Source organism: Columba livia, chromosome 3 (genome assembly GCF_036013475.1).
Source record: "Columba livia isolate bColLiv1 breed racing homer chromosome 3, bColLiv1.pat.W.v2, whole genome shotgun sequence".
Lineage (NCBI taxonomy): Eukaryota > Metazoa > Chordata > Aves > Columbiformes > Columbidae > Columba > Columba livia.
This window is the reverse complement of record NC_088604.1, coordinates 110757223-110770318: the sequence shown is the minus strand read 5'-3', so window position 1 is coordinate 110770318 and position 13096 is coordinate 110757223. Positions and strand designations below refer to the sequence as shown.

Here is a 13096-nt window from a genome sequence, read left to right as displayed (position 1 = left end):
TCATTATAATAATTATAAACCAATTTTTTTCTCATAAGATTATTAAAATCAACAATGACTATAATACTGTTGGTAACCAGAAATCTGCATCTCCTTCCTGTAATAATACAGGATTTTTCACAGGGCACTTTATTTTTTTATTTTTTTTTTTTTTTAAATAAAAAAGGCACACTTATTTAGCGTGTACCTGATTCTTTCATTAGGGGGCACTGCATAGTTATAGAAGAATCTGTGGGATTTGCAGAGAAACTTGGATCATTTCCAGTGATGCCATTTCACTTGCCCTAACCTCCTCTTCCAAACTGTCTGGGGACAGTGTAAGATGAAAGTCACTTCTGTAATTTAAGCTCAGTTCTGATTTTGATAGCAGTTTATGATAATTATGCAGTGCTAAAATATAAACTTTCAAATTCCTTTTCTGTGTGCAGAGAAGTGTCTTCATAATTCACAGCACTGTCTGATTTGCCATTAGTGTTGTTCTAATGCTTAAGAAGGTGCATACTTGTAAACACTGCTTTCTAAATGTTAAAGCTGGAGCATAGTTACGCTCACTAGACTTTGATTTAGTTTGTATATACAGTTGGAAATATGAGTTACACCCAATGGATCCTGATGGAGAAGTTAGTTTTAAACAACTGCTTTCTCTCCAGCACTGTATAGAAACATTTAATTTGCTTTTGGACATGGAATTTTCTGTGAATACCGAAGTTTTTGCAACTGAACAGAAATTGCTGTAAAAAGCATTTTATGAACTCCGCACAGGAGCAGAACGCATTGCAGTAAGGAGTGTTAATCTGTACCAAAATGTTTCTGAATAGAATGTACAGTGAGTCATTTTTTTTCAAGGTACTTGAGTTGTTAAGTAATCAGAAGTTTTCCCAATGTAGCACCTTTATAGGGGTTTATTTTTCTGTTTCTTTGGTTAGGACTCCCCTTATACACATTAGCCTACACTTGCAGAGGTTTTTTGTGAGATTTTTCCAGATTTCAAAAACTTTCTTCTTTTGGGCTATGGGCCATTTTTGTTCTGCCTTATGCAAAGCACAGTGCATCTGTGTTAGTTTGACTGGAGCATATAGGTTATAGAGATAGTATTAAAAATAAGAAAATAATTTCATATGCTTTGTTACGTATTAAGTCTAGTTTTCATTGATTTTTGTCCTGTGTTTTGTATGCCTTTTGCTCCTTACTCTGTCTCCTGTGCTACCCTTACAAGCAAATGGTAGAATATTGTAGGATCTACTAGGGCCTGTTTTCAAGGAGTCTTGGCTAAAATAATTTTATCCATTGTTGAAAGGTAGCTACCCAGAGATGTTAGGAAATCCAGCCAAACTCTCTTGATGGAAGTTGGCAAAGAGGCAGTACACAAGGCAAAGAGCCTCCTTTGAGCTCCTGTGCAGGAAAGATGCAGAATTTTAGAGGTAGTTCCACATTTTTCTTAGCTTGCTTTCAGGACTTCTGCCAGCAGTGCTGCATCTGCCTTACCTGAAGCCATCGCTAAACCTAGATGATCTGCACAATGGAAGCAAAGGGAAGATGATACCTTTGTGTTAAATCTAGAGAGCAGAGGAATATGATGAGGGTAGTCTGTTTTTTCTTGGGGTGATGTATTCTCCCCGAGACCTTTTGTGAAATAATGTCTGTTGTGGTGCATTGTCAGCCCTGTTTCAGTGGTTGTTGCATGAATGCTCATGCCTAATGGCGCTTAGGTCGAGAGTATGCCAGATTATGCTACATGAACCAAAGCTGCCTAGAATAAACCTTGTGGTCAACCTTACGGCTGAAAACACAAATAATGTAGTCTGTGGCACTGACAGGTGTTGCACTGAGTGATTATCTCTGATCAGGGGAAAAAATTAATGCTATTCTGTGACCTTGTCAAATGTGAGTATGTTGTATTCAGTTGGGTTTTGGAGGACAGTACACTTCACACTGGAAGCAAAGAGTGTGATTGTGCTGTTTCCAAGAGTGTCTGTTATTGTGCATGCAACCCTGTCGCTTCGCTTTTGAAAACCATGTCTGGCAAACAATCTTTCAATTGTGTAGAGCCAGTTCTTGGTGTGTAACCTGTATATAATGGTCATCTCTGTTTTATCTGTAAGCCACAGCTGTAGTCAGCATTTTTTTCACTGACTATAATGTGAAACATGTTAATACTTAAATGAAGATTTAAGATGAAAAAACATGGCAGATCTCGTTTTATAAAACAGTGATAGTTAGACACAAAATAGTAGTATTAACCCTTCTTGTACAGTTTTAGTTTATAACTTTGTTATACTTTTTTTTCATCGTTTAAGAAAAGTTTGGTTACTATATGAATTGCTTAATGTAGCTGTGTGCTTAGATAAGGACTTAGGTACCCTGGTTTTACAAGGTGGCTGTAATTAGATGCCCTCATGTTTTCTGATGAACAAACAACCCCTCCATGGAAGAAGAACACTTGCATGGAGCATGTGATGAAGGAGAAGCTGGGGCAGTGGGATTTATTTATTCTGGAGAACAGGAGGCTCAGTTGGAGGGGAAACCTTCCTGATGTCTTTGTGTGATGGAATGGGGAAGACAGAAATACTTCTTATACTACATAGTGCTTCCAAGTATTCCACTGTGAGAAGTCAATAAGGGAAATCCTGATAGGCTATTACGAAAAAAAAAAAAAATCACCGTGAGGGATTTCAGACATTGGAACAGATTGTCCAGAAGGGTCATGGATTCTCTATCCTGAGAGCAATTCAAAACTCAATGTGGCCCCAGGCAACCTGATCTCTATGTTGGCTCTGCAGTTGAGCAGAAGGTTGGCTAAGATAATCTCCAAGATCCCTTCCAGCCTGAAATATTGATTAGACTGTTGTTAGTGAGGTAAGAGCCCTAGTAATCTTTTGTTTATTAATGAGTGAAGGGGTTTTGCTGAGCTTTAGGTTCAGCTTGCCTGTTCCAGGAGTGTTTGTGCATGTTGCAAATGTACAGACATCCCACAGATTTGATCTTGTGCTGTAGAACACTATGTATGGGGATCTTTTTCCTCTCTTCTTTCTCTTAAGATTTAACACCTCTGATGGGTTATTGTTGTTGAGATGTAAGGTAGAGTTTGGAGGTAAAGTGTGCCTGAGCATGTCTGTGTCAGGGGGAATATTGACTTCTGCTCTCTTTTTACTGCGATGAAGCTTCTAGCAGATAGTTGTCTCTATCGCCTGTGTCAATAATGCACCTGGTTACTCCATTAACTTCAATAACAAGTAGGAGCATGGAAAATCAGCAGATGGTTGGATTTCTTCTTCCTAGGTCAAACTTCTGGATTTGCGCATACCAGAATGCTTGTAACACTTTTTGTATTTGACTTTCAACGTTCACAGCAATTGGAAGAAAAAAGTGAGGATGAAGAGGATAAAGAGTGCTTAAAGCAAGCAATAACTGCCCTGCTAAATCTTCAAAGCAGTATGGAACGGATATGCTCCAAAAGTCTTGCAAAACGAAGGCTTAGGTAAACATGTTTCCATTTTTCCTGCTTTCTGCTCTTAATGCTTTGCTATAAATCCAGGGCTCCCCATTTCCTCTTTTAGTAAACAATGAACAAAATAGTTTGTGACAACCCTGCTTTTTTCAGAGGAAGTGACATCGAAGCCAAGATAGTTTGTTATTGTTTTAAAACCATTCTAGTTTCTATGTGTCCTTGCATACTGGTAGTCGGGACATTGTGAGAATTCGCTGGTATGTAGAAAGTTATGGCATTTGTGGCTAATTATGCTCAGATAATAGATATGCACTTTAAAATATTGTAAAAGTACATTTCTCTGTAATTAGAAGGGAATGTTCTTGAATTTGAAACTACTTAATCTACTACTTAATCTACGTTTTTTTGTGCAACAGCTGGTTAGAATTACCAATGGATAGTAGAAATAGATGCATAGATAACTAGTACTTGCACTTCGTAGCAAATTCTTGGATTATACCGTCTACTGTTTGATGTAATGCTGATACTTGTGCAGTTATTTAAACATATTAAAACTTTGCTTTTGCTCTTAAAATTGTTTCAATTTTTCTTTGCCAAACAAGTTCTGTGCTGCAAAGTGTAATCTTTAGGCTTGGATGTGAATGCATTTAACAGCTTATTTTCTCTGAATGTGTTTTTTTTCAAATTAATGCAGTCTAAAATTGTTGGCTATGGAAATCAGTGGTTTGTTAGGTTAAGAAGCTCTAACAGCTTGCCTGCTTCTGGTTGCATGTGCTTATGCAAAACATTTACTGCATAGAAGATAAGTAGAAAATTTATCAGATGGGGTATTTAAGAGCAACATTAGTCCAGGCTTGCAGTGACACTGATACTGAGTGCTGAAATTGCATTCTCAGTGGAATTCTCACTGCTCAGGAAGATGATCTTATGTTTTTGCTGTTAGTGGTGATTGTGGTTTTTAAATACATGTATACTAATAGGCTGCCTTTCTCCCATCCTTCACTGAAGTGAATCTGCATGCCGATTCTATACTCAGCAGATGAAGGGGAAACAGCTAGCAATTAAGAAAATGAATGAAATCCAGAAAAATATAGATGGTTGGGAGGGTAAGGACATTGGACAATGCTGTAACGAGTTCATCATGGAAGGAACACTCACGCGTGTAGGAGCAAAGCACGAGAGACACATATTTCTGTTTGATGGCTTGATGATTTGCTGTAAGTCAAATCATGGCCAACCAAGACTTCCTGGTGCTAGCAATGCAGAATATCGTCTAAAAGAAAAGTTCTTCATGCGAAAGGTACAGATCAATGATAAAGACGACACTAATGAATACAGGCATGCTTTTGAAATCATCCTAAAAGATGAGAACAGTGTTATTTTTGCTGCTAAATCAGCTGAAGAGAAAAACAACTGGATGGCAGCATTGATATCTTTGCAATATAGAAGCACACTGGAAAGGATGTTGGATGTAACAATGTTGCAGGAAGAAAAAGAGGAGCAGATGAGATTTCCAAATTCTGAGCTTTATAGATTTGCAGAACCCGACTCTGAAGAGAATATTGTGTTTGAAGAAAACATGCAACCCAAATCTGGAATCCCCATCATCAAGGCAGGAACTGTTGTGAAGCTAATTGAGAGGCTGACTTACCACATGTATGCAGGTGAGGCACTTCATTTATTTTGGCCAAAACTCAAGGTAGTGACTAGTTTATCTTTCTATGTTAAATGTATGCAGCAAAATATATAAAGCGTCTAGAAAGTGAATGTGCTTTGCAGTGTGCAGATTCTAACATGCTTTTTGAGTTAAGGTTTTGAGATCTTTTATTCTTATGCAAGGGACGAGGGGGTGGGAGCCTGCCGAAGTTGAGCTCTCGACAAAACTTTTTCCTCTGTGCACCACGTTGAAAGATTTAGTTTCCCTGGAGACTTGCAAAGCTGGTGGCACATGGAGCACTGTGGGAGAGAGTTGTGTTTTTAGTTAAGGATTGTACTTCATCAGCTGTTACCTGTGGTTGTGCCGGTGTGTAATGAAAAGGCCAGATATCAGCTTGCTAGAAGCAGTCACGTGCATAATTTGGCCCCAGAACTTTGCCTTAATTGGAATTTCCATGGGAATTTGATTTCAGGTTTCTCTTTGTGTTGAAGATACATCAAAGGCATTTATGTGATCACCCAGTGCAACCTCAGTGTGTGGAGTTTTTCTTGATTATTTCCCAAGTTTTTCATAAGCTGTGCTGAAAAGCATGGGTTTGGGTCTTGTTTTTTTTTTCCTTTATTTGTTTTTTATTCTACCTGTATGTCAGTTATTCTAAAACTTCGTTCATCTTCATATTAGTGCTTCTCATATTCAACTGTAGATTCTTCTTTTTTTCCTTCCCCCCTTTATTCTTTACACTGATTATCCTAAACTGTTCTTCTGCAGCTCAATCCTGGATACCCTGGATAGACCAGGAATTTTTGGAAGTGGGAAGTAAGCAGAAGATAATTAATGTAGTTTAGTACTTCTGTTTATTTTTTAAATGCTTTTAAATACATCTGTTTACTCCATTACTTTTATCGCTCTTCTCCACACTTTCCTCAGTTGAGCTTTCCTAACATTTATCAGAAACTCAAATGCAATATTGTGCTGGCAGTTTTGTGCCTGTTTTGGTTTTCTTGTAACTTTATAAACTTTTAGCCCTTGGCTTTGGATTTTACAGGCGTGATTTATGACGTAATTTTATGGTTTGGGAAGTTAAAATAAAACAATTCAGCCTTTGAGAAAGGAAGATGCTTTTTTTTTTTTTTTTGAACGCTACTATTGTATTTGGCAGAGAATTAGCAAAAATAGTGCCCTTGTGAACATTAGCTTTGTTTTGGCTAAGTTGTGCACCACTGGAAATCGCCCTTTCCATACACACTGGGACTTAAGCATTGCTGCAGGTGCTAGCAGTGCTCTTCACATGTTGTTTCTATCCAGGGAGCTGCAAACTACATTTTCCAGCTCTGTAAAACAGAGAAAAGCCTGGTTTTAAGGAACATACGGCTTGTTGAAATATGTCTCCTGTATTTTTTATATATATATATATATTTTTTTTTTTTTTTTTTATATACATCTACATCTCTTTTTGGCCCTTCTAGCATGTGGGACTTCGAGGAAGAATTCAGATCGATTTATTAGATTCACCTTCGTCTACAGTCATTTGAATCTCTGCTTGTAACAACCGCTTTTTAATAAAACTTTAAGTAGGTTGCTTGAAGCCTGACATTGTAGGTATGTGAGACATTGACCAAACTATTGAGTGACAAAACTGAGAACATGGATCCTGTGAGACAAGCTGAAAGACTTTGACCAGAAAAATAGAAATGGTTGTCTTGTGATGTATTTAGCCTGTCTTTGTAGCCTTAAAAATATCAGTGCAACATACATGTACCTGATGCTGAATTGCTAGGTTGCATGTCATTTCTCAAGACCCTTATCTTTCATTCTGTACCTTTTGTTTTATAATTGCTTTTCTGGGAGGAGAAATGTCATCGTTATAACCATTCAGTGCTGTCTTTTCCAGGGGAACAAAGAAATAGAGATACAGTGACTCGGCCAAAAATGCTCTGTTGTACAGGAAATTAGGTCCATTTACTATGTAAATCTTTCAGTGTTTTGATGCATTTTATGAGGTGCAGTGAGTAGGGCAACAACTTTCCATAGTAACCTTTTGGCTCTTTCATACACCTGTCAGTTTTGTTCAAGGCTTCTGTTTTGCTTGGGGATGTGGGAAGATGAGTACTCTGGTGTTATCTAGACAAACAGCCACAAAGTATAGAAATGCTTTTCTTGACCTACATAGGATTTTGTATGCATGATTGTAATCTTAAAATAATGTATTGACTTTAATTCATATGCCAAAATAGCAAGCCCTTACTTTTCAAGGCAACTTTTCTCAAATGTAATGTGACTGGTTATGGCAGCACTTCATCTGACAGTCTGAAAACAGTGTTTACCATAGCTGTGACTCTTCTGTAGTTTTTTATCTTTGTCATTCAAATACTAAAAGGAATAATTACAGATGTAATTGCAGAGGTGGTCCCAATTTGTTTTAAGTAGCTGAAGAGCAACTTAGTTAGTTGCTTATGCACAAACCAGCTTATCCTTTGTTTTGCTGTGGAACAGGAGCAGCCCAGTGTAGCCCAGCTCTAGCGAAGTGGCGCTGCCAAGAGTAGGAGGCATCCAGCACAGAGGGACAGCTCTGGTGGCCACTCGGCTGCAAGGTGCAGCAGACTGTCCAAACCATCCTGTCTGTGCTGGAGCAGCAATGTAGGGAGAAATCTCCTCTGCATTTTTCCATATATTTTTACATGAGAGAAACTGCCCTTTGATTAGAAATTGAGGTTCTGACCGTATTTGCATATTCTTGTGGGTTTTACTTGTTTCAATGTGTTTCTGCGTTCATTATCTCCTCCTTTTCTTGATTCCTGTTTAAGAGCAGCTGGGTTAGGTGGTACCGAGATTTGAAAGTCGTGGCAATTTTTTTTTTCTCTGTAAGGCAGTGCTCTTCTATTTTTAAAGCTTTGATATGTTAAAAGTGCTTGTGCGTCATCGTAGTGTCCGTTTCCTTTCTTGAGGAATTCAAGGGTGATTATTTATAAATTCTTGTAGAACAAGTTATTGTTCTTTTTAAGCTTTCAAATTGGCTGTGTTGAAGAGAGAATTATCACATGAGCAGACATCCTGACTGACTAGTGTTGTCTGCATTTTTTTTGTACTCTATTTTGAGTTACAGATTTTGCTAGTAAGATAACAAGATTAGATTCTATTTTCTTATCTACTTCATTTGAATTTCAATATGTATTGTGGATTTAAACACAGACCCTACCTGTAAATAACAATAGCTATGACTCAGAGCTTGCCATGATCTGAAAATGTTAATTGGTATGGAGGCTTTCTTTTCCATGTAGACAAAGTCTGTTTAGGGTGGATGTGGTGTACAGAATCCAAGCTGTGGAAGTGAAATACTGCGCTTACTTCTGTAGTTGTTTTTTAGGACAATAAAAATTGTGTGTTTCCTTGATGAGGATGATGGGGACAGGGATGACATTGTTCTTGCAAAAGGATTTGGAGCTTTGCCTTTGAAAACCATTCTAGGCTGTACAGTTTCAAGGAGAATTGGGAGAGGTGTTACGATAAAAATGGCGTAATGAAGGCCAAAGAAATGGTAAAGCAGAATAGTTAATTGTTTTAGAAATCAGAACTGGCATGCAACAGAAATGCAAAAAAAGCTGTGTTATACAATACATGATCAATCTGTGCAATGCACCACAATAAACTGCTGTCGAAGTGGAGGAGCTTAGTAGGATCTAAGGTAGAATGTTCTTTCAAATGGACAAGATGCTGTTAAGGAGGATTTTTTAAAATCTTCTAAAAACCCATATTGTAGGGAATATGTCTAAGGGCTTAATATAGTTTTAGGTCAAATAACGCAGGCGTTTTTTTCTTCATTGCAGTCTGTAGAAATTCCTTCTTCAAGTCTTGTGTGCTCCTCTTCAGCTACTCTGTGTTAGATAAATTACCAATTGGGGCTTGTTTTTAAAATCTGTATGTGGATGCAATATGGAAAGCCATTGCAACCCACTCATTAATTTTGTCCAGTGATAACAGTGTTAACCTTGTTTCTGGCCAGCACTGTGCAGTGCCAGTGTTGTCACTGCATTTCCTCATACCTGAAAACAAAGGGGCTTGCTTTCATAGTTAAGGGAGACACTTTGGTTTTCTGTTTTGAAAATCCATTTGAATACTTAAAGCAACTCATATGTAATTAGTCAATTTAAATAAAATCTGTTGCTTTTCCTGAAGTGAAATAAGTTTAACCTCTAAAGTATAACTGCCAGTTAACTTCAAAAATGTCTGTAACCATGACTGGTTATCAGGAGCACTAGTTTAGGGAAAACATTCTCCCCTTGAAGAGGTCATTTCTATCCAATACAAAGTCACTTGCTGTGTCTTTTAAGTTATCTTGTCCTGATCATTGTCAAAACCAAAGTTGTTTACTAGATGGCTTATAAATTGGCTTATAAGATTCAAAGTTGTTGAAAAAGAATGCAGTCTTTTAATAACTGAACAGAGAGAAAAAAAATGTTTTGCATTTTCAACAGAATAAAATTTGGTATTGAGTTCTGCTTTGCATGGCTATTTTAAGAGGTTCAGAATTGTTACCCAAGCAACCTGGTTGACATCATCTTCTATATAAATTGATAGGCTGACATCCTTAATTTTAAAGGATACTTAAAGTTATTGTAAATTATAGAAAAAATTAGGTAATTGCTGACATGAACATAACATTATTCTTTGTCTTAGATCCCAACTTTGTTCGGACTTTTCTCACAACATATAGATCTTTCTGTAAACCTCAAGAGTTGCTGAGTCTGCTAATAGAAAGGTATGCCACTGTTCAAAATATTGTTCATATGAAGTGTAAGTTAAAAAAAACATATTTGGAGTAGAGCTTGTAAAATTACTGTTTTCCAGTTGGTTTTTAATCACTCCAAACTCTTTTTAAAAAGTTGTCAGATTCAAGGATTGCAAGGAAAATGTGTAAGCTATATCCAGAAGCTTTAGGATTGTTCAGGTAGCTCCAGTAACTTCTAGCATCCCACTGTTTTGTGTTTGAAATCTATATAATTATTGAATTTAGCAAGTCTTCTGATGTACTTACCACGCTGTAAGATTCTGATGTGTGGAAACATTCTGAATTTGAAGTTATCTTTAATTAGCATTTTATTTTTACATGCTGTGATCAAGATTAGCGTAATAGGAGCCTAGTCCTTACACCCATCTTCTATGCTAGATTTGAAATTCCAGAGCCTGAACCAACAGAAGCTGATCGTATTGCTATGGAGAACGGAGACCAGCCTATTAGTGCTGAGTTAAAAAGATTTAGGAAAGAGTACATTCAGCCTGTGCAGCTACGGTGAGTACTGCATCAATTTAAGCCAAACTAGCTTCCTTTAAGTCTTCTGAAGTACCATCTTTTGGATGCAGTGGCTCTTGGTGTTACCAGTAGCCTTTCTTGCAGGTGCTTTGATAGAGAGTGTGCCTGAGCAGTCAGGCATTTTGACTTTGCTATTGAAAACCTGATGGGAATTTGAATTAATTGCACGAAAAGCTTTAGCAAAGGCTTGTACCAAGTTTTAGACTATTAATGTGGAAATTAGTTTCTTACACTCACCATTTTTTATCTGTGTTTCTTTAAAGATAGATGTAGGCGGAGAACGTTTTAGATAATGTTATTTTTATGAACAACAGTATTACTCTGACTTGTTTAAATTTAAAGTAGAATAATGCTTACAGCTGGTTGCTGGTGAAATGCAGACAGTAGAATAATTGCATTTGGTCTGTTGATTCTGATATTCCTGTGATTCCTCACCTACTTAAAGCTTTGAAATGCTAGACCTAGAGTGCTTACTTACCCTTTACTTTTGCAGAGTATTGAATGTATGTCGACACTGGGTAGAACACCACTTCTATGACTTTGAAAGAGATACTGATCTTCTACATCGTTTGGAGGAATTCATTGGAACAGTAAGAGGTACTCATGGTTTAAGTGTTGGCATTTATCATAAAGCCTCCCTTTTCAAAGGTATGGAATGGGATCACTTTTCCTTTCACTGAGCAGATAAAAAAACCCAGGACTGACTGCTTATTAAATACTTCACGAAGATCACAACCCTAAATTATAAATAAATAAATAAGAACACAACAAACCACCAAGCAAACAAAACAAAATAATGATGACAACAAAAAAATAAACCACACAAAAAAACAGACACACAAAAAAACCCCCACACAACCCCAAGCACTATTATTCTAAGTCTGGCCCCTGTTCAGAAGAATGAATGTTACTTACATCCTGATAAATAAGTGTTGGCATTGTTATAAAGGGACTGAAATAATGCAAAATAATAAGAACTAAGGAATAAACAGGACAGAATAATTGTTGGATTGCCCTCTTAAACTATACACAGGGGTAATTTTTGTAAATGTTTGATGGGGGAAACTACCATTTCTTTGAAGCAAGGGCTTTCCAGCTATTTCTCAGTGCATATTAGACCTGTAGAACACTTCCAGTTGTGATTGTACCGATCTTTCCTGTTCCCTTGGAATAAAAACTGAGACAGCTACAGGAGCAGTTTGTAGGAAAATATTCTGTTAGAGAAGTATTTAATGGTTATTTAGCAATTAAAAAGAAGGGGGAAAATGAGCCAGCTAGTTTAATGTGTATTACTGGTAAATTTTCAATGGACTTGCCATCTCATGCGTGAAATTATTTAGGTGTAGAGTTAAACAGGGGTTTGGCCTTTGGGTTTTATTCTGAGCTTTGATGCTAAATTCAGTAAAGGAAGAAGCTTCTCGATGTTTATTTTTTTGCCCTCTTATGTTATCTGAGGTAAGCATGTACTCTTGCCCAAAGTATAAAGTCCGGGGTTTTTATGGAAGTGCATTTTGGGCAAAAGAACTTTAGTTCCCATTGTAAACTCAGAAGAGAAAGAAAAGCACTTCATTTGGAGCAGGAGCCTAATTTGGGTGTTCTGAATTGTGCTTTGGCAAACTCGGTGTGCTCAGCATTGCCTGTTGGGGAACTCCTCTTTATATGTTTGAATGTTTTGAGACTTGTGTGAGAATACTACTTAACATACTTCTAAAGAATATACGGTTGCTTTAATTTAGTAGGTTTTGGGTTTAAATCCAAAGATTTCTAAATTATACTGACCTCTTTGGTGGAAAAACAGTATTAAGAGTAACTAAATAGTAATTTTCTCTCTATGCCAGGGAAAGCCATGAAGAAATGGGTTGAATCGATCACAAAGATAATAAACAGGAAAAAGCAGGCACAAGCCATTGGACCAAGTCACAACATTACTTTTGAGAGCCCACCTCCGGCGATTGAATGGCACATAAGCAAACCAGGACACACAGAGACTTTTGACTTGCTCACTTTGCATCCAATAGAAATTGCTCGGCAGCTCACTTTACTTGAGTCAGATTTTTACAGGTAACTTTCTTCCATTGAAAAACACATGACACAAACAAAAATATTCTCCAGCATGAAATTGTTTCTGCGGGCACCTGCTGTGAACCCCCACGGTAGGTCAAGGGACTTTACCAATGCTGTATATTAATTGCTATTAAAAAAAAAAAAAATCTGAAAAACAGTATTTCTCTTATTCTGTCCAAATTAATGTGCAGTAAACGTGATTGATGCATACTGTTAACTGCATTGTTCTGCAGGTTTCTCTTCATGTTTTCTGAGTAGATCAACTTTTGAGAAGTACAAACATTAATTAAATCAGTTTTCTTCATATCCTAGTTTGTGAAGCAAATTATGGACCATATCAGATCACACCAGCTGTCTGTGAGAGGTTCTCCAGGCATTGGAAGCTCGCATGTTGTGGTGAATGAGATGTAGACTTCATTCTTCATTTAGATGGACTGAGACAGTTAATACTTACATAAATTAAGAAATATTTAAACACTGAACAAGAAGCATAGAAATAACAGTCACTTAGTCATGTTGGGATCCTAGCATTATAAAAGAGAAGTGATACCTTAAGAGTTTATTTCCAGTGAATTTGAAATTTATATTTGGAAATAAAGAGTTTTGGGAAAATAATATC

The 13096-nt window shown here is 37.1% G+C and overlaps 1 protein-coding gene across 6 annotated transcripts in view; it reads left to right on the top strand.

Moving 5' to 3' along the window:
• The window catches only part of SOS1 (SOS Ras/Rac guanine nucleotide exchange factor 1), a 49663-nt gene that overhangs the window by 29033 nt on the left and 7534 nt on the right, over window positions 1–13096 (top strand). For all 6 annotated transcript variants that reach the window (XM_065059057.1, XM_065059056.1, XM_065059060.1 and 3 more), the window contains 6 exons: window positions 3351–3478; window positions 4457–5112; window positions 9780–9861; window positions 10270–10392; window positions 10907–11010; window positions 12252–12474. In XM_065059057.1, coding sequence (XP_064915129.1) covers window positions 3351–3478; window positions 4457–5112; window positions 9780–9861; window positions 10270–10392; window positions 10907–11010; window positions 12252–12474 — 1316 coding nt within the window. The remainder of the gene's footprint in view (window positions 1–3350; window positions 3479–4456; window positions 5113–9779; window positions 9862–10269; window positions 10393–10906; window positions 11011–12251; window positions 12475–13096) is intronic.